The following is a 22,310-nucleotide window of genomic DNA, read 5'->3' on the forward strand; positions in this document are numbered from 1 at the left end:
CGCGGTGCCGGGCTCCGGAGAGGGGGGAAAGGCGGAAAAAGCCCCAAAAGCGAGGAGCGCCTTTTCCACTCCCCCGCCGCGGGAGCTGGAGCTGCTGCTCGCAGGGACGGAGCGAGGGCTTGCACTGACACGTGCTGAATTAATCGTGGTTAATTTAGCCCTTTGTTTTGCGGGGAGGATGCGCTTGCGGCTGGGAGGTTTGACGGGGGTATGCTCTGGTCCCGTTCCTGGCTCTGTCACAGTCTCCCTCTATTGTCCAAGGGACACTTCATCCACCTGTGGACTCAGTTTTCCAACTTTGAAGATGTAGCAATACCTTACTGATGAGCGTCTCACTGAAGTGATGGCGAGGTGTCTGGATGTATGGGGTGAGTGTGCACAAGGGTATGTGCATGAAAAGCAAGGAGAGCACCTGCATACATACATCTACATGTGTATGTAAATATATATATGCATCAATGTACCGGCAGTGACAATAATCTTCTGCGCTTGATATGAAAAATTCCCGGTAGCCAAGTGTGAGATTACAAGCCATTTCTTGGAAGGGTTCCAATGCTGTCTTGCTGTCTGTGAATCGCTTTGGGAGAGAGAAACACTCCCAAAGAGTCCTCCTGCCCAAATTCAGAACCCACTCCCCCTTCAACCAACCTCTCTACAGATTTAATTCTCTAGTCCATTATGAGGCAATAACTTGGGTTCATTTTAGCCACTAGTTTAGTATTAAACAGTTCTCTAGCTAATCAACTCAATTTTCAGGAGTAACTCAGTCTCAGAAAAATTCTGTTGGGATAGATTAGCCATGTAAACCTGTTGATTGCAACTCTTTGCCTTTAATTAGTATTTTTCCTTCCTTTATTCATTTTCTAGTCCTCCTCTCTGCTTTAGTTTACTTTTGTTGACATTTCACAGTGCCATGGAATACACAGGTACATTGGTGCATTTGCAAGTCAAACCCCACATTTACATTTAATTTAATTATTTACTTTTTCTTCACTGGGGTATCAGCTGATGGAAAATTGATCTAATACTGTCCCTTTGACGTTCCAGCAATACTCGAATTCCACTGCAAATGACAAGAGACTAAGTGACAGAAGATATTATTTAATTAGGGAAATGATGCATTTGATACACAGTTCCAACATGTTTTTACATTTATGTAGTAGTCTAAGCACTTCACAAGTACCTAAGTTTCTTAGGTATACTTTTGCCACTTAGTGCTTGAAGAGACTTCACAAAAACCTGTTTCTTAGGTATACTTTTGCCACTTAGTGCTTGAAGAGAAGATAGCGATCAGACACAATTACAGAGGCATATGTGAAGAGCAGTTTTGGTACTGAAGGATGGGCAGCTCATGGGCTGGGTCAGTTAAACTGTTTCTGCCCATGTGACGGCGAAATAAAGGCTGCAACATCATGCTTGGGCTACTCTGCTTTTCCTTTGTAGTAACAGGCAACCTTTTTGTCTTGAAAGGGGTAACTGAAAGTTGCTACAACCACCGAAATCCTCAGCAAGTTGATTTGCACCGTTGGTCTTTGGAGGATTAAAGAAATGGTGCTGCAATTGCATTCACTGTGTTCTGAGTCACACCACCAGTATACATTACAATGCTCTTCATCTACATTGTACTGGGCTAGAGATCATGTCAGTCTTTGCGCAGACCAGAATGAAAGAACAGAAAAGGTGTTTCCTCTTCTTGGAGGTGGAAATGGAGGAAATGCCTGGTTTCTGCAAGGTGCTCCTAACTGAAGTGGATCATTGCAGTTACGACGTGCTGCTGTTACTCCTGAGTGTTAAGGTCATAACAAGTAATTTTCTCTAGGCTGGTTTAGTTTGTTGGAAAGCTAACTGTCAGTTCCCTTGTTTTCCCCATGTTTTTGTAACACCAGATTCATAAATGCTACACATTTTAGGACTCGGAAGCAAAGGAAAGGAGGATTGATTGGAAACATTTTTAACAAAGGAAGAACAATTTGTGTCAGTGGCCAGTTTTCTATGCACCTCCTGTATTGCCAGCGTGGGAGACCACAATCAGGTATGACTAACTGTGAGAACACAGCAGTTAATGTCAATCTTAGTGATCTCATCAGAATTGCGAATGCAAAAAATAACAGGGCAATTATAAATTAGTCCTTGATGCACGCACAGTTTGTGAAAATGCGTATTCTTCTAGGTCACACAGGCCCTGCAGTCATGCTGCACAGAAGCTCTCACTGGTTCAACGGAAAGCTGTATTTGTATGTGTAAGGGCAGCAGAGTGAAGTCGTCAATTCAAGATGTAAATATATTTGTCACACAGGGAGTTCACAGTAGAAAAGGAGTAGATCAGTGAACAGCTAAGCTCTGACTGTGGATGCAAGACTGAGGCCCTAGCATGGTACTGATGTGAAGCAAAATCCAGGAAAATTGAAGTGGTGAGGGGAAATTTCCTTTCAATCCATGGATAATTAGCATTCAAAAGACTTCAAAAAGAATCAGTGACCTGTAAGTAGTGAATAACTCTCCTCATATATTCTCCCTTGTGTATAACACGGGTAACTCTCTTCAAAATCATTGGCATTCAACCTAGTTGTGCAGAGAGGAGAAGCTAAGTAAAGCATTACAAGATACTATGAGAAGTTAGCATCAGCATCTGTAATAAACACAATCTAATGGTATGAGGGAAAGAGTGAGTGCATCCAGAGTATTCCAGTATGTTACCGACGTGATTTGAGAAAACTATAGAATAATTTCTGGAATAAACTGAAACTTAAAAAGCTTGGATTCAGCCTGTGAAATCCTCAGGAAGGTATTTTATCCATGGGGTTGTGCTTGCAAGAGAAAAAGTCATGTTGCAGATGGTGGAGGAGGTCGTGTGTGTGTGTGTGTAAGTAGCAAGCATTCTGTTCACTATATGTTCACTAAGCTTTTCTGAAAGCACCATTTCCAGGGGAAATCTCCGTTGTAATGAAATTGCCTTCTCCAAGCCTGCCTGCCAGCTCTTTACAAATCCTTTCCATGTTGATGTGCTTAAGCCCTCTGCTTTTGATGGTCTTTTCCCTGTTGTATTCATGCATATTATTTGTGCTTTGGTTCATCCTGATCTGTAGCAGATGGGGAAGTGGAGAGCAGAAGGAGTTTTTCCCACTTTAAGCATCCCTGAAGGTCAAAATATCTGCCCTGGGCTTCCCTACTTGAACAGAAAATGCAGGTTTCATGTGGCTTCTTTTGACAATGTGCACAAGAAGGTGGTGCTGGACTGTGACTCTATTCCATTACAAAACAGCAGGTAACAAAACCCACTAGATCTTGTGAATAAACTGCCTTTGTCATATGACAGAAGAGGGCTGACTGGTCCTGAAAAGGAAAGCTTAAGAGCAGCACTTCAACTGCTTTTACAATCACATTCCTGTATCTCTTTAATTGTCTTATTAAAATCCACAGACTTCATGAATTCCAGTAATTCTTTACTGTCTCCCTGCAAGATCATATGGTCATTTAACACCACCCTGCTTACTAAACAAAAGGGAAATCTTTACCCCCAGTTAAAAACCCTTCTGCAAACAGTCTGAGGATTGCTGTCCTTTAGCCAAATAGCTTTTTGGTTGAATTACTCAATGAAACGTGGCCAAGCATCTTTCCAAATATGGAGAAGAAAAGCATTATATTCCTCCCTCTTTGTGTTCCCCCAAATACAGCTGGACAGATTACATCCTTATACTCAACCCACACAGTATTTGTGCCTGCAGAGACAACGCAGCAGTATCACATACCCTATAATTTTTGGAGGAATGCAGGTCATTTTTGTTTTTACAGTAAAGATGTTCTGTTAGCGACTTTGTGCCACAGTGGAAACATAGCCGCAACTGAAACGTTAAGTCTTCTACAGGAATCTTGCAGCATTCTAAATTTTATCTAAACTAGAGATAAAATGACAGCTAAAGAACAGAAATCAGAACCTGATGTTACTTAAGCTTGTTCTAAGCCTCTTTTTGTGCTCAAGCACACAGCGTCCATCTGGGGAAACCTCACGCAATACAGAGCTAGCAGAGCCAGGCTTCTTTCTTCCATTTCAGCCATTGGCAGGGTACAGGATTGCTCTGTGCTGTCCACTTCCCTTTGCAGATGTCAGGCAGTATTTCAATCAGGGGTGTTTAAGACTCTCTGTGAGGAGCAAAGTTGCAGGAGTAGTAGTTATAGAGCGAGAGGAGAAATACTTGCATTCTCAGAAAATGACCTCTGAAATGTGCTACCGGGGAGCCATTAATACAGTATCGGGGGAGAAGTGCCAGTCCTTGGTAGGTAACTTCCAAAGTCTTCATGGTTTAAATGAAAACAGCAGAGCTATTCTAGGAGAGGGGGAGGAAGAGGAAGAAGGGGCTTTGGGAAGTTGCTTCTTCCTCTTTTCTCCCATACCTTTTGAGAGGAAGGTCAGAGAGAACAGATCCAGCTCCCAAGTCCTGGAATGCAAGTTCTCTCCTCACCCCTGAGAACCTTCACCTCCCAGTGCTGCCAGTGCCTTACTTGCCTACAGCTCTAGCTATGTTTTTCGTTCGCTGCCCCTGAACAATGACAAAGACCAGGCAGGACTGAAGTCTTGCTGCAGAGCAGTCTGTCCTTGAGAGCTCCCTACAGTAGGATGTGTTGCTGGAACACGCTGCCTCAGCAGTTTCTGACTATTGAATGTATTTTTAGTGGCAGTAGTGAAAGGAGCATGGAGGAGAGATCAGGATGTATTTTACGTTCAGTACTGAGGTACCAAAGCTAGGCAATCAAGATCTTAGTTGTAAAAACTGAGTGGGGTTTTTTTGGACATTTTAGGCCTCAGCTCTTGGCTTAAACAGAACATGAAGCAACATGCATGGAGGAAATGAAGAATTTTCTGTAAAAGTAAGAGCACTCTCAAAAAGGAGAAAAAGAAGAGATTCATGTCTTAAATTATCACTTGTTTTATCATTAAAAAGCTAGGATAGATACTTTGCAATCCTTTCAAATAACAGTAATTCACTGACTTTAATTATTTTAACATAAATTGTTCAGGGGTAGAAACTTGAGGTTCAGCCTTCCCACATAAATTGTTTAACACACACAAATTGAGAGCAGTCAGTTTTGATTTATACATGCAAATCCCATTGACACCTCTGGGAGTTCTGACACAGACTGAAGAGAGTACACGGCCCTTAAATGAGGGCAAAATGTCTGTCCACATGACTTCGGAAAAAGATTATTACGTAGGAGGAGAAGAGTCAGTCTGCCAAAAGTTTCTCCTTTCAGGCAGAGGTCTGGGTGTTTTAGTCTTCAGCAGAGCAAACAAGCATTTGAATGATCCAAGCTATGGGTTATTAGTTCAAGCTATAAAAAAGAAAAACAAGATTCATATTGCTCCGCAGAATTCGGACAATGACAAAGTTTAGTCATAGGAATTTCATCTTCACTTCTGGACAAGCCCAGTACACACTAAGAATATCATATGGCTAGCTTCCAAGATAAAAAAAAGGTAGGCAAAATCAAAACATCTGCTGGTCTCCGTCTGCACAGCAGATGTTGAATATACTTTTAAGTTGAGCTCATGAGAGTTCATGAAACATACTTCGTCCATAAGCACAGTCAATCTGTTGTTGGCCTAGTACATTCATGCTAAAGTGAGTATATTTTGCCATATTTTACACCCCAAAGTATGTGCTGTATGATTTTTGTAAAGATCTAGGCAGACATTAAATGTGAGAAAACCGTGAAAGGCTTCTTTGATCATAAAAGGCAGGTTCAAATACAGGAAAACTGGAGACTCTGAAAGCTCTGGTGTGGCAGGACAGAAGATACAGGCAAGGTCTGTAGCGTGAAGTCTGTTTAGGACATTTTTTGCTCCTGAATAGGCTGACACAATTAAAAAATGGGTTTGGTAGACAGGCTGTTCCAGGTTGCTTTTTCAAAACTTGCTGTGTATTGTAGTCTTGAAACATAAAAGCACTGGCAGTCTTTGACTCTGCTTGCTTACAGTGCACAGGTACTGCTGGTTGTGAATACCTGCTTTACAGGGTGTTCTGCACTAACCCAGCAAAGTAGGACGGTGCTCTGGAAGAATGAGAGTAAATTTCTAACCTCTCTTGCCTATATCAAAAAGCCCCTGAAGAGCCTAAGAAATGGTCTTGAAAAGCATGTTTGGAAAGTGCTGTTCTGAAGGAGGACTTTAGTTCTGTCATTTCCAGAGGTACCAAAGTTTAAGTCAAGGAGAGAAGGTTTGGGGCATGTGGAGCAGTTCTTCCCTATTGCAACTGAAACTCACAAGCAGAAGTGTGACTTTCCTCTGTGGATAAGAAAGGACTCCAGTCTCCAGGGATATAGCTTCCTTGTTAAAATTCACACAACTTTTAGTATCGCCCATGAATATCAAATATGTTAGGTATGCATTTAGGATATTATGATGAAAATACTGCTCTCAGACAAGAAATCATCTTCAGCCTGGAAAAGACGTAACTGAAAAGAGATGTGATAGGCAAAAGAGTATGATAGATAGTAAGTCATGAGGAAAAACAGAGGCAATGAATAGGGAGTTACTTCACTATTGTTTCCAATGCAAAGATTACGTAGCATTAAGTGAAAATGGCAGGGACTTCTTTCAAAAGGAGATGCGTCACACAACAGTGTGTACCTAAGCAACTGAACTCCAAGCCATATAATAGTGCAGTGGATACTTAAAGTTTGTGTGTAGAAAAACTGTGGAATATAAATCCATCCAATGCTTTAACACAGCACAAAGTTATCTCTTCCAACTCTGAACACTTGGAGTTTCATATCCCAGATTTTAAGTGAGTATTAACTACACTTGCCTAGCTTTAAACTGTTCCCTTAACTGTGGGAGTTAAAAAGAAGATTCAAACGTAGACAGATCCTTGGTCTAGTCTGGTATGGCTCATACTATATGCATATAACCTCGCTCTCCTTCTGTGGGAGAGTTCATATGCACGTTACTCAAAATATTATTCTGAAATTAAGCCAACCCAGGACTGAAGACACGAGAAATAGAAATGCTTTCAGAATTACTGTGATACACATCTAGGACAAAGAGCTCTTAAAAACACAGTGCCAAGAGAAGGAAAATATACAAGGCTGGAGAGAGAACGTGCTCTCTTTTCTCCTACAGAAAAAAGTATGAGTTCTGTCAGTAACTTCAGGGACAGCAGGAATAATTGACGCTGAGCTCAGAATGTTAAAATGGGAGCAGGAAAAAACTGAAATACAAGCTAGAGCTGTAGGAAGGTCAAGTTACCTCTTCCTTTACACATTAATGAGGACAGCATTGGGTCATCCCAGCCAACAGTCATGTCACAATACTGGGACAGCTGGAAGAGTGCCAGCCTCCATCCTCTCCTTTTCCGGACATCTTCTGCATCTTTTCTGTCCTAACAGCAGGTACACTCAGCACCTCGAGAGCTTACAAACCCTTGTTTGAAGTCACGCACACAACCCTGCCATGTCCACCTCAGCAGCCTATCAGAAATTAAGGCAAACAGAAAGGAGGACGTGCTGTGTTTTGGGTTTGGCTCCCTCGCCCACTTGAAATCACACTAAAGGTGTATGTGTTTGCAGCAGTTAAACCAAAAAAGTGGAGTAAACTTAGTACTTCTTTTAGCAGTCTGACCCATTTGGTTGATGTGACTTTGCTTCTGGTTGAAGTGACATTCAGGTTATATCCTTTTATTGTTAACAGCCCAAAGTGTCTCCTTTCTTGTCTGGTTAACAAAAGCTAGATAATACTAAAATTTCAGCAAAACAGAAATAAACATCAGGGAACTCAAACTGAGACTGAGTGTTCTGGGCCTGATCCTTCCATGCATATTCAGGCATAATTCCCATTTATTACTGGTGGAAATTTTGCCAGAGTAAGGGCTAAGAAAGACCCCAAAATTTGGACTAACTGTGGAAATCAGTGAAACCAATGAAGCCATGGCAGTTGACACCATTTCAGAATCCCAGATTTGAGTCTGAAGCAAATCGTCTAAATGTTATACCTGTATTCTGTTGTATAGAGGAAAGAATTGTCTTTCTGTCTTCACGTACACGTGTCCATGTAAGTGATGGCCCTAAGGCTGTCCGCCTGGTGCATGAAGACACGTCAGCACCATGATGAACTGTATGCTTTGTGTGCTCCCCTCTCTTGTTGTCTGGACTCTGTACGGTAATCATGTCTGGCCCTGTCTCTTGCTATTTACCTTTTCTGTGGTCTTGTATTTTGTCTACTTGTCACAAAGATTTGGTTGTGCATGTGCCAGCAGATCAGTATTGCATGACCACAAAGGAAGAGGGAGTTAGATGAAGCTAGTTCAGTTGACATATGGTCTTACTTCTATTGCTTTTGATGTTTGCCATTAGATGAACTTTCTCAAGAAGTAAAGCATGATCCTCACCTGAAATAAAAGAAGAAACTGACCGTTTTTTAATTTGGTTTCCATGTTTTTATATTCTATTACAAATACCTGGTTTTTTAGATCTTATGACCTACTCCTTTTTCATGAACTCTTGTATAACTTGGAAATTAATTTGTAAGATCTTATTACTTTTACAGTTTAATAAAAACATAAGGGGAAAATGTCTTCTGAAAGGTTACACAGTGAGTTTCTCACACATTGTCTGTATTCTCAGTCTTCAGAGAAGTATGTTAATGAATATTGTGATTAGTAAACATGCCTATCTCTGCTTCCCATAATTTCCATTAGAGGACATTCAGGTCTTTCTTTTTCTTCATGATCCCAACTTTTCCTAATCCAAGAACTAGACTTCATTCTTTCTCATTATAGGGAATGAAGCAAGGATAATTATGACAAGAAAAGCAAACAATGAAGTTAATTACTACCTCTTTTCAGAGTATATGGTAGAAAATTAGTTGTGCAGTTTTTGTCAATAGACAACTTGTACTAAAAGCTCAGATACTACTCTGAAAAAATCGCTGTATACTTCAGCGCTATCACTACTCATAGACAAATCTTAGGAAAAAGACATAGAATAAATTTGGTAGGTATATTTTACTGTATCTTGTACAAAGCCTATTTTTGCCATAAACAGGAATAAATGATCTTTTTTTTCCCCACTGAAATTACTAGAGGTGTGCAAGAATTAAGTCTCTCATGGAGAGTCATGTCTAGCCAACTCAGTGCTAGTACTCATCCATTTTATGTTCTGTTCTACTTATGTGTACCTTGGTGCTCTGTTCTTGTTCTAGGCACACTTAACTGAAACTATGTTTTAAAGAAATTATGATTTCATTTTGGCCTTCAGTCTTGTGTTCACTGAGGTTTATGTGACTTCAACTGCTGATTTACTTTGTATTAGACAGCAGGTGTTCAGATAGATTTGGTCTAAGGACCTCCATTCTCTTGCTGTGATGTAGTCATCGGTGAAGACAAAGGCCTTCTCTGTACAAGTGCTGTGGGGAAGGGAAGAGAGGCTTAGGGAGGGAAGAGCTTTGGCTGACGTAGCCAGCAGAGCAAACCTTCATTCTGCTTCAGCGGTGTCTCATTCTCAGACATTCCAGGTTAGAGAGCTGTTACCAGGGCCATGCGCTAAATACCACTGCATGACCAAGCTCAGCTTCAACTAGAATCCACTGCTGTTTTCAGCTTTGCAGTCTTCATCATCAGGGATGTTACAGCCCCATTTTCTAGATGAGTTATAATAGCCTGGTGCATCCTGATAAAAGTCTCATGGCTCACGGACTTCTAAGAGAATCAATCAACTTCAAGTTGGCTTAGATCAAGCTTTAAGCACGTGTTTTTACCAGAAATGTGGGATGAAATCACTTAGGACATCGTGGAGAAGTTGTTCATATCCAACAGGATATAAATAGCTTTTATAAATACCTACTCACATGTTGGGAGGGAAATGCCAGGGCTTGTTAGTAGCCATTAGGTAGGAACTGAAGGTCCTGGATCATGCACTGTGTGTAAAGAGGTACTTTGGCTCTCTTCTGTTATTTTCGTTCCTGCTCTTTGGTGGTCTCAGTTCTCCTTCCAAACTTAATGTTTACATTTTTCTTCCTCATCATTTGTATGTACACACAAAACATATGGTCTTGCTTTTGCCCCTTCTTTTAAACATATCAGTACAATACCCTGATATCAGTATTCAATAACCAGATTGCATTCTGATCTTTTGAAGAGCTCCTTCCGGTCTCCAGATACCAGATGGCAACTGTACAGGCTTCTACTCAGAGTAGACCCAGACTATTCTCGTATATACACCAAGGAAATGGGGACAATTTCTGTTCATATCTCTATTATCACACCATTATTCACAGAAGGAGCCAAGAAAATGACAGACTTCCTTGTTAGATACAATCCCTAAAATATCTTCCTTGACATGAGCAGAAATGTCATAACAGAATGTAATTGGTTTGAAACCTCTCTTTGTGAATGAAAGCAATGGCTTATTTCACCCTAACTTAAACTATCGTCTTTTACACTCAAAGCTTCTTGTTTATAAACACTAAGTTTGCCTATTTATTTACAATTAATTGCACATACTTGCAAAATTATTCCACAAGGAACACATTTTTTTCTCCAGAAGTACAAGAATTGCTTCCCTTTTTGTTGCTACATTGTTTTGTTTGTGCATGTGCAAGTGCCAGCCCATGGGTCACTTGCTTGATACAGCTGGTCAAGGTGTTTACAGGTTTTATCACATCACAACATTTCAAAAGGAAAGAGTGAGATTTTTAGAAACAATTATTTTATTACTTAATGAAAATAATGGGGGCACACACAGTCTTGAATGTCGTCATGTTCAAGAATGGACAGACTCCCTGCAGTGACCGTCCGTGCCTTCCAAATTAACACAGTATATGTGAACTTTTTAAGGATAATTGACGAGTTGGTACCCATAGCAGCTAGCCATTTATGTAAAGTAATCACCTTAAAGCATACCAGCTTCACTAGGACCCAACCATAAAATGGTGCTTTTTGCTGAGGATAAGATCGCTTTTTTCCTCAGCTTCTATGTGCCAGAGCCATGCTAACAGAAGTTTACTTTCTCTCTCTTTCCCTGTCTCATCACTGTTGATGAGAATTTTAGTTTCCAAAGAGACATGGGGATTTGGATAAAAAAATTCAGAACAAATCCCACTTACTTAAAATTAGAGGAACTAAGAAATGGCAGTTGGGTGCCAAACATATTTCCAGACCTCTTACCACAATCCTTGGAAAAAAATCTTTCTCTCTCTGGAGATTTCTTCTCATTAGGTGATAAGCCCTTCAAAAACTATAAAAAGCCGAAGTATTTTGTTCCCTCTAAGAATCTTCCAGTTTCCATGACCAGGAACTTTTGCAGGTTTTCATGCTCCACTTGCAGATATAAACTGATTAGCAGTGTACCATTATTGTATTTAAACAAGTATAAGAAAAAGGAATACAGTATATCACAAATCTACATTGTTTATTACAGCCTGGGAAAGTTTTAATGTTAAAAAATGAAGTGTAAAGTACATTCACATGCTTTTTTTTAAAGTTCCCTGAATTTGTCAAACACTGAAAAAAAGGCTATATTGATGAGAGGACAGAGGAAGCCTAATGCTGTGTGAACTCTAAAAGTGGGTTTTACTACTGTGGTGTCTTTAAAAAAATAATTAGTTATGGTACTGCACATGTTTCTTAAACTCCCATAGATTTATGAACACCAAAATTACCAATTTCTCTTTCCTGTGTTCCGTCCTATGCAATCTCGAGTTTGCAGCTGCAGAAGTTGCCAGCATGCCTACAGAAAGTCATGAAGAAATTGATATGCAGACACACATCTAATGCTCCAGTTCAGGTATGTAACCCTGGTCAGGAAAGACATGCATGATAAAAAGCTCAAAATCAAAGCCAAGTTCAGTGACAGCTCAAATTCACACTGAAGTCATTAAATAGTTGGATTTAGAAAAAGAGTGGAAAGTTTCAACTCCCAAAGTAAAGTTTGCAGAACTGAAAGGGAGGTAATAATGGAAATTGCTTTTTGTCCTTAATGAAAGGGTAGAGGAATACAAAAATGTTCCTTTCCACAAAATAGTAGTGTAAAGTAGTAAAACTTGCTAATTTAATGTACTAAATTTTATTAATTTATTACCAGCTGCATACGTTACAGACCAGCAAGCAAGAACTTTTTAAAATAACAAATGTAGCTAGGACCTAGTTGAGCATTAGTTTCTCCCCCCCCTCTGTTAAATAGAAAGAAAAAAGCATCTTTTCCTCTTTGTTTCATCCCTTCCCCTTCATTATTTACTTCTGCTTCTTTCTCCTGCAAGCACATTTAAAAGTTTACAGTAAGGAAACATCTTTCTGGAGTGTTAAAACTTAGGGGAAAAAACCCCCACAGAGAACAGCTCAGAAAGATCCAGAGTAGAAGGCGGCTGATGAACTCTTGGAAAGCTGTGAGGGGTAAGGGAAACAGTTGCCCTTAGGTGTGGAGGCTAGTTTTCTTACTCCAGATGGTAGGGAAGAAGGGAGGGCGCTCTTCCAGTTTTACAGGCTAGGGCCAACCATCCTCTTCGGTGTTGAATATACCATTATGTGTGGATATGATTACTGCTCATGAACTATCCCATAGAAAGCAGTGGGGCTGGAGGTACTTTCTAAGGTAAATACTGGAAAGGGAGAACATGAACTGAAGTATCTATTACAAAAATAAATACTGGAGAATTTCATCCTCTTCCTGTGTCTTTGGCACGGCTGCCTGTCTCAAGCCATCTCCCCAGTGCACAGCTGGGGTGAAGTGGACTGTCCACTGCTGTACCTATGAGAAAAGTGTGGTGTGTCCCTGCCATCTAACCATTGCCTCACCTTATAACCTCAGGGTGAAAAAGGACCTGTTGATGGCTCTTTGGATTGTTGCTTCTTAAGCATGGCCAAATACGGAGGCCTATAAGGTCACTAACAAAGGTTAAGATAAAGAGCGTGGGGGCAGCTGGAAAACAGAAGGGGCTAAGGATTCCTTTTTTCAATGATGTAAACCTAATCGTGGGGGCTACGGAGGCAAAACCCCCCAACCTACTACGCTAAGCTTAAGCAAAGCCAGATCGATTGCAAATAAAGACAGATGAACTTTATCTGAACAAAACAAGGAGGGATTTGAAGCTTATCTAGATAAATGGGATTTTGATGATAGAGCATGGCTTTTCTCATGGGCATAATTTATTTTAATTATCCTACACATGGAAAAAAAGGATGCTTTGGACAGAAGGAATTTTGCTCAGACATCTTGACCTAATTAAGAGTGCATTGACATTTTATATTTGAATTCTGTCACTAACATGCACATGACCTTGGAAAGTCACATTGGTTATTGTTTCATAAAACAATCTTAAACAGTCACATGAAGCAAAATGGGAAAGCTCATTTATTTTTCTGGGTTTTGAATATAGAAGGATTTGACCACTTACACATTAAAATACTAAGATTACTGCACAAGTATGCCTAGAAACTTTAACTTCCTTGGCCTGGGTTGTTAAATAGTCTGCATAGTTGTGGCAAAAGGTTAAATGGCACGATGCTTAGTTCACCAGTAAAGGTTCTGGCATAGCATGGATGAACATACAGAACATACAAAACGCATGTGTTATTCACTGCGCTCCTACACTTCGAGAACAAATAAAAGCAGCATGAAAAGCATGTGTCTTTCTGGAAAGCTTATGGCTCTGCTCTTCTGACATGATTTTTCTACATGCTCTCCTCACCACAGGATTTGTTTTTTTTTTCTTTGGCAAGAGAAACAGGAAGAATTGTATTCAGGCAATAAATGTAGGACTAAGAAAGTAGTATAACAAAAAAAATTCATAGCCTAGAGAAGTTATTAAGAGTGTTTCTACTGTCACCTTGGCCTTTGGGTCGGGGCTTGTGTGGTGGAGCATTCAGCTTCTGTCAGATCCACAAGGTGACACTTGGTTTAGAGCTGATAGACCCACTAGGCTTACCCAAAGGCTTTCAAAATAAGAAGAATATTCTCCTCATTTAACAAAACATAATTTTTGATAAAGTCTTACATACAATTCGAGAGGATTCTTGAACTGAACATGACAGATTTGCTCCTGAAAAGTGGAAAGTGTGTGCCCTGGACATCTGTGTCTGGGGAGAGCCATTTTGTCATGATTATGCTTCCTGAAAGCATTGGAAGAGCTTTGTTTTTCCTCTAGCACACATTGAAAACAAGTTTTGAAACCTTGAGAGCTGTTGTGAAACAGTCATCCTCTGGCAAGCTCTGCTACTTTTGCCTTCCAAATATTTTAAAATTTATATTGTGTCTAGCACACCGTTTTTCCAGAGAGCCATGGGAAACATGCAATCTCTCTACCATAATCCTATATTTAAGACCATTTGAAAAGTTTGAAGGATACATTCAGGTTGCAAAATCGGTTACTCTGAGGATGGGAAATAACACAGCTACATTGTCTTTTTGACTTTTTGGACACAACTGCTTGCACTGAGCAAGGCAGCAGTGTCATGAATAATGAGTGCTGACATAATTAGTCTTGCTCCATACATGCACACACCAGGATGAATCTGGATGAAGGCTGTGCCTCTCACATGGCCAGCTACTCCATACAAATATTGCTGGATTCTTTAAAAGGACCAACAACTGTTCTTAGAAGTTTACCAAACTTTTAACAAGGCATATCTGTTGATAGAAACAGGATCAAGGGGCTTGCAGGTCTATTGGCTTCATGCTGTTCTTCTGACTTTGTCTATAAACTTATTCTTAGTGAAGATTCAGCATTATCTGGATGTCCGGAGTCCTTTAAAGTCAGCTTAAGCTGAACATCAGGTTTACTGTCTTATACCCGAATGCCAAACACACTGTAGTAAGTGAACATTTACTACTAATTTAAAAAAGTGTCAGACTTCAGCTTCGAATTGGAAAAGGGATCAGCTTTTTTTGTCACATAATTGTTTTGAAAAGAAAATCCAACAGGAATAGAAGAGACGTAGGGAGAAAGCATCTCATTGCCATTCCACAAATCCATGAATTTTGCAATAATTAGTGCAAACAGGTGCATATATAATTCTACATGCTACTCAGCTAAGCTCCAAAGGTTACCTACATCACACAAAGTAATGCACCCACCACTGCAGCTCTCCCTGCGTTCAGTAGAAAGAGGGCAGTACTCAACATCTGAGAACATGGCCCCCACTTCCATATGTTTATGCCAAATGAAAACTCCGGTGTGCACCTGAAAAGTAGGTTTTCATAATGTATTTTCTGCAATTTATTTGCACAAGAAATGCTGATGCTGGGGCCGAAGTAGAATGCTACTTTTGAGCATGGTCTGACACCCACATCCATCAAACTTCCTGGACTGCTGCTTTTTCCTGGTAATCTCAATTTTGATCGCAGGTTGAAAAGGTGAAATAACATCCACTGCAGCTGACACAGCTCTTGCAGTGTTTGTTTTATGGCGGTACCTCTCTTTTTGGCTGAGCTGGTTGTCTTTTTCCTGCTCACTTAGGAGCCTCATGAGCCCACTGACTCCAAAGAGACAATGCAGGAAATTGCGTGGATCAGTTTATTATTCTGAGCTGTTTGTTTAGTTATGTGGGGCTTTCACTATCTCTGGCATTCCAGAGCAGCCTGACTTTGAGGACTGTGCTGACGCTAGTTAGCAAATAGGTGAATTAAGCTGTCTGTTCTGCTGTCTCTCTTTTGCCTGAAATACATCTGAAAGAATCAAGACAAGGTGAACCAGCTGCACTCCAGGTTAGAAGTCCAGCAGTTATTCATTAAAGCTGAGTTTCAAAAGCTAATGAACCAGTAAATTATGACATCTTCGTTAACAGGGTGCAGTCAGTTTACTAGGATGGATGTAGAATTGGATTGGCTGCAACGTACATTACGGACAGCATTCCTGAATGGGTGAGCAAAGAAATGAGCCTGAGCTGCAGAAGAAATGAAAATCCAGACAAGTACCAGATTTGTATTTTTACATCAAGTGTAATTTCCACCTACCTTCTGCTGTTGTGGTCCAGATGGAAGTCCAATCCAAATGAAGGAAAAACAGAGCCCATTACGCATTATGTTGTGACAGTATTCTTGCACTTCATGAATTTCAAGTCCCTGTATATGTTGCAACAAAAAAAAAGGAATCCTTTCAGCTTTCTCTTATAGATACGGAGAGAGAACAGAATGAAAAGCATTGCATCCCTATATAAGCCGGTCATGTAGCCACATCAATATTATATGCCTGTTCTCGAGCCTCATCTCAAAGTCAAACTAAAGAAAAGAACAGAGAAATCATCAAATGTGTGAAATAACTGTTGCTCCTGGGAACATGATGATTGAGAGTGCAACTATACAAAGCATAGGTACAGAGGATTGAGAATTACTGCTGTTAATAATTCAAGGGCTAAAGGCAACAGACTTGAAATACCAGGCAGCCAATTTAAATCAACAAAAATAAGTTCTTTTCCCTTTTTTTGACCTCTTCTCCACTATACACACTATGTAAGTCAGACTCTGAAACTCACCTAGGATGGAATATCGTAGAGGACAGCGATATGAATGGGTTAAAATAGGTTCAATAGATTCCAGGAAGAGAACTATGTATGGCTGTTAAACTCTGTTGAACTCAGTACTTCAAGTCTAAACTCAGTAGCTGCCATGACAGAAAGTTCTTACACTGTTACACACTGGAAGCTGGGACTTTCGACAAGAAGAAGAGGAAGAAGAGGTTTTAACTTGTCCTGTTGTACGGTTTTCTTAAGCTGTCATTAGTGGCCACTGTTGGAAATGAATGCTGCTCAAAGCAGCTTTTGGCCTCACCCAGCACGGCAGTTTTTACATCTTTTGGAAACGCGTTCTAGAGCTGGTCACTTGATGTCTTTTCAGATTCTTTTGCTGGCTTTTACAAGAACACATTGAAACACCTTGTTTCAGTGGCCAACAGCCTGTGGTTCTAAAGAAATCAATTTATGTGTGTGGAGGCAGCAAAGGGAACAGCATAGACAGAATTTAAGTTATGGACTAAGCTAAAGCCAGCTTACTCTAGGAATGCAGAGAAAAAAAATATTTCTCTGCTGTTTACATAACTGGAATGTTTCCCCAGTTGTAAGCAGGTCAATACTTTTATCATGGCTGTTCAACAGTGCCAAGATGGAAAATCTTGTTTCCTTCAGGTACCGCAAAGTACAACAAACACATGATAGAGCAGCTTTACAGTTTATCAGAGAACAAGCCACTTACTAATGCAGCAGGACATGTTCTGTTGTAAGCCATATCTAGCTTGTCACCACAGGAGTTGTGTTCTTGAGTGTGTTTGTGCATCCTGCTAACCTGGACAGAGTCAGCAAGAACAGAGCACAGTGCATATCTGAGAGCTGAAAGTCTGTTTCCCACCCATCTTAAAGACAGACAGAGAGGGAAAGCTCACTCCCAGAGGCGTTGTTTAAACATAACAATTGTTAGGTCAGAGCCTTGGAACAGCAGACAGACCTAGAGATACCACCCAAGAGATGGGATAGCCTGAGAGCCCTGTACAGAGAGCAGGAGAGATTTGGAAATGTCTGACAGAGGAGGAACCCCACCCAGCTTCCAAAAATAATGCAGAACAAGCCTCACTATGCAAACTTTTGGAAGGTTTGTACAGACTGTATACAAGTTCACGGTAACTTGAAACTGTCATTGTTCATGTTTGCAGGGGCATTTCTTAATCTGTTTCCCTTTGCTCCCACTTCCTTGATTGCAAAAAATTTCTTAAAGAAGCTTTCTGTTCAAGATGAGGGACAATGGAAAGTACATGCAAAGAGGATATTCAACATCCATTTTGAAGAGATGAATTCTTACATATGCAATCCAGAGCACATTTCTGTTATGATGGCTCTTAATTATTCTAGTGCTTGCATCTGATAAGACAATGCGCATGCTTAGAGTGCACATTCATACTAAAGGCTTGGCTGGATCACAGCCATGATACTTGGCTTACAGATTTTGAGGTGCCAGAAAACAAACAGATTTTCACCATACTAGTGTCAGTTCAATCGTAAAGTATCTTTGCACAGAATTAGCTCTTTCTGTCAAACTGACAAGGATTTTTTAGACAAAGCATTAGCAGCGCTAAGGCAGAGGATGGCTGTGTAAAATCCTTTATATTTCTAAGACCGTGATATAGTTAATCCCCATGATGAGAACCAAGGGCTACCATACTGCAATCTATTCAGCATTCATTTGCAACCCAAGCGAGGGAGCTCTTGGGCCAGTTGCTCTCTCTGGCTGTAAAAACGATCCAGCATCTATCGCAAACCTCTCCTTGAATCATGCCCATTTTTATCAACTTCAGACAGTGAAACTTCAGATGTAGTGTGGTTGCAAATCTAAAATCAGGGCCTTATGTTAAAAGAACTCACTAGTAGTCAGTTGATTTGCCTTCCCCGCATGCACGTGTGTAGATCACATGTTCCACCCTGGGCCACAACAGCAATAGTCAGCTCTCCCGACTAACTTCTGGTATCAAAAGCAGCTTTGAAGATCAGGTTTTTGTTTTTGCATACATACATCTTACAGCTTTGGGTACTGAACTGCAAGCACTCTGGTTATAAACAAGTCAATAATTAATTCTAATATATTGTTTATTGCCTTTTCAGCATAAGGAAATTAAGTGCAGGTGAATACGTAATGTATGCGTCCCACATATTCTTTGAACCTGAGGACAACGCTTCATGACAGAGTATTAGAGAGTCTCAAAGACACTAACAGATACTGAGTTACTGTAAGCTTCATGGGAACCACCAGACATTATGAAGAGAGACACTGTAAAAAGGAAAGACAGCTGTGCAAGCTTAATCTTTACTAGACATCAGGGAAGCCAAATTGCACAGAGGGAACCCCCAGCAACACAAAGCACACGGTGTTTGCAGTGGGCATTTCTTAGGTGCTGGTGATTCCCCCCAGAGGACACAGAGCATGAGGACAATTGTTCTTCAGCTCACGGAGCAACTTGTTATATGCAGTGTTTCAGTACTGCTACCACCAAATCACTGATACGTAAAAGCCATAGCATAAAGGGTGTGATTTAATTCATTGCAGGCAGACACATGCTGATATTTCCCTTCTGTTTGCTCTGTCTCATAGGAATTCCTTTTTGACCAGATACTCAGGAGTGTTTTTTACAGGTGTGCATGGTCTTGCTGACTGTAAGGACAAACCTGATGGAGAGACAATGTTTCTGGCTTAGCATGTCGGTTTATGAAGTTTCTTTGTTCCTTTCTCTTAAAGAAAGGAGTCAGGCAGGTAGGGAAGGGACAGCACAGAGGCAGTAATGTCCCCCCCATGGGGGTCAAGCGGAGAAAGGCTGGTACAAAGCTTTTGTCTCCTATCCTTCACCCAGCCACAGACCTCTGTCCTGTCGAAAGCGCATGGGGGGGATGAAGAAACGATGGTGGTTGACTAGGGCATATGTAACCCACAAGGGAGACCAAGGGCTTCCTGAGCACTGCTTTGGCTGTTCACGTGGAACCATCTGAGATCACTTGAACATGCTAATCTTCTCCTGTTATGCTCACAGTTTTAAAATACTATTTCTCCTTCCCATTTGTCAACAGTTTATCCAGGAATGGGTAGCTCAAAAAAGGTGTTGACTTTCATTTGAGTTCTTCACTTTTTGCAGCTGTGTGGATTTAAGCACCAAGAAGTCACGATTTTGGTCAAGATCAGAGTTTGTACATCATCAAGGATTGTCAGCCAAGATCTTCACAGCTATAACCAGACCCTGAGAGTTACGGTACTGACCATATGACTTGGCCAAATATGGATCTAACTACTCCCTGTGAAGTACCTGGAAGGCCAAGGACAAATCAGACATCTTAACTTTGGTGTAAACACATTTGACTTAGTCTCAGATGTCCTGAGAACAGAAGAGGAAACAAAACCCACAGCCTGTGTTTCAGAGGGCAGTTATATTTTGTGACGTAAGTGTAAGTAAGTGTGGTAAGAAAAATTCCTTAATTAATCTGTAAAGGCATAATAAATACCACCAATACATACTGAACAGATCACTGTAGAAAAAGGAGGTGATCACAGGATGAGAGACTGAGGACTGCTTCTTCAAGAGTCCAGCTGCCCCATGAATACACTGCATTAAAGCCTGTAACAGTTTTCGTGATGCTGGAAATGAGCACAATTAATTTAATCTGGTGTACCACTCCCTCATATTTTTCTAGTCCACCAATCTGGCTTCACGTGCCCTCCCAAATTCCTATCACCATCCAGGCTTGATTTCTCTCAGTCCTAAGCTGTGTGTGGCCAGTCTGGACTGAAGTAAGATTCTTGCCTTATTTCTCTTTCGAACCTGCTGGCAGTGCAAGACCAGCTCCACAGATGAGAGATCTGTAGAGCAAAGCCTTCTCCACACCATGGCCATGTAACTACATCCATGGGAGAGCAGTAGGAGAGACCATGGACTAAGATGGAGACTTGGCAAGGTATCTTTTATTTTTCAGATGTTGTACTGAAGCAGGCTGCCTGACGGAGCCATTGGCAGGCTGTTTCTCGCACTTGGTCTGTGTGTCATTCAGCAAGCAGAGTAGAACAAGTCTCACTTTTAAGTCTAGTTGCTTGTGATTAATTCAGACAGATCTGACAGCAAAATGTGAACAGCATTTGGCAGAAGTCACTCTTAATGAGAGTGTCATTAAGAAAGTCACTCCACAGAGGATGTGCGCACAACTTCCCTCCCTCTCATTTTTGTCCCAACCACTACAACATGAAAGTTCATAATTTGGGTTTGTTTTCCTAAAATTATGACCCCCCATTGCTACCACATCACAGATTTACCAGAAGAGTTGTTTCAGCTTCCAGCTAAATGAGGCAGGATTTTTGGACATCTGCCCTGCTTGGCTGCTGTGGACATACGCTGGAAATAGACCACCAAGCTCTGATGTTAGGACACCCTAGATAACGTCCGATGCAGAGGAAAGGAGGAGAGAGAAGAGAGCTGGAACTGCAGGCTAGCACTGGAAGTCTGCTGCCACCAAGGCTTGATTATCCTTGGTGTTAAGTAGCTGGGTGGTCATCTGGGCTGAAACCTCTATTGTCATATATGCACAATACCTCGCTTAGAGTACCCTGAGGATAAGATCAAAGAGTAGGGTTTGGATGTGAACTGATGAGCAGAAACATCTAAATTTGTGGTTAAGAATGTATTTTTTTCCCTTCTACAGCAACAGCCTCTGTTCCATGGAGTGGCTACAGCATCATCTAGTGGAAACTGACCAAAACTATTCGGGTCATGGTTGTATGATCCAGCTGTCAAACAGCAATTCATGCCATACCGTTTTTTACATGGGGCAGAAAATATCCCCTTTCCTCCAGGGAGAAGAGGTTACTTAGGAAGAATAGCAGGACCAAGAACTTTGTCCAGCCAAACCAGACACAGCCTGGTATAGTAGCTGCTAGATCAGCTGTGTATTTCCACTCAGGCTGGTCCTCTCCTTCCGCAGAGCTGTTCCTAGACAGTCCCAAATTAAGCCTGCAAAGGCAGCAGTGAAGAAAACCTTGCCAATACACCTGCAAACACTGTGGTTCCCTATCTCCATGCCAATGAGTGGAAAGTGTTTTAAGTGCATTGAGGTTCTTGGAGGACACACATGACTTTCTCTTTTGTCCACTTTCTTACTCTCTTGAAAAGAACCACTTTGGTCCTAGCTGGGAAGCTCCCAAAGACCGTCAATGCCAAGAAGAAAACAAGTCTGCACTGTTATGTAGAAGCATGCACCTTGGGTCCTGTAAGAAATAACAACTAAGCAGCCACTGTACAAAGCTGTGGCAAACTGCATCCTGGAAACCCGCATTTTAGCAACTGCCTTCCATAGAGGCAACACTGGAATGTGTAGAAGACAGGGTCCTATTTCAGTGATTTTGCTCTTGAAGCTAGAAGGTTGGAGAACAGTAACTGCTGTTGCTAGTGTGTGAGAAGAGTGAGTCTAGTCTTCCTGCTAAATGTGAGCAGCATTGCACAACAGCCACACAGTTAGCGACAGCTAAGGCTCTTCTGGTGGGGATTTCAGTCCCAATTTTCCGTGCTGCCTTTCAAAAGGATAAAGACAGTAAATAACGTTTACTGTTTCAGGAAATTAACATCTCTTGTAGATCAAGAGAAGAAATGCAGGGCAAGGGTTGTGTGTACAAGCTCAGCACTGCAAAAGCTGCATCAAACCCCGGGAACACCAGCCGCAACAAAGCGTCCTGCTACCCTCTGGTGATGCTCTGGTGAAACTGCAGACAGCTCACAAGCAACGGCAGTTTCTTGGACTGTCAGAAACTCAATTGCTCTCTTAAAACGTGATCCAAACCTGAAAAAGACCAATTTCTGTGATTGCCCATCTGGT

At 41.1% G+C, this 22,310-nt stretch overlaps 1 protein-coding gene across 1 annotated transcript in view; it reads right to left on the bottom strand.

Annotated features, from left to right (window-relative positions):
• The window catches only part of SVEP1 (sushi, von Willebrand factor type A, EGF and pentraxin domain containing 1), a 152,475-nt gene extending 137,024 nt beyond the window's left edge, over nucleotides 1–15,451 (bottom strand). Inside the window, exons 1-2 of the mRNA XM_019473913.1 lie at nucleotides 15,274–15,451; nucleotides 1,208–1,271 (exon numbers count right to left, since the gene is read on the bottom strand). Coding sequence (XP_019329458.1) covers nucleotides 1,208–1,271; nucleotides 15,274–15,451 — 242 coding nt within the window. The remainder of the gene's footprint in view (nucleotides 1–1,207; nucleotides 1,272–15,273) is intronic.
• Between the last annotated feature and the right edge of the window lie 6,859 nt (nucleotides 15,452–22,310).

The sequence above is a fragment of the Aptenodytes forsteri genome, unplaced genomic scaffold, assembly GCF_000699145.1.
Source record: "Aptenodytes forsteri isolate BGI_AS27 unplaced genomic scaffold, ASM69914v1 Scaffold103, whole genome shotgun sequence".
Classification (NCBI taxonomy): Eukaryota; Metazoa; Chordata; class Aves; order Sphenisciformes; family Spheniscidae; genus Aptenodytes; species Aptenodytes forsteri.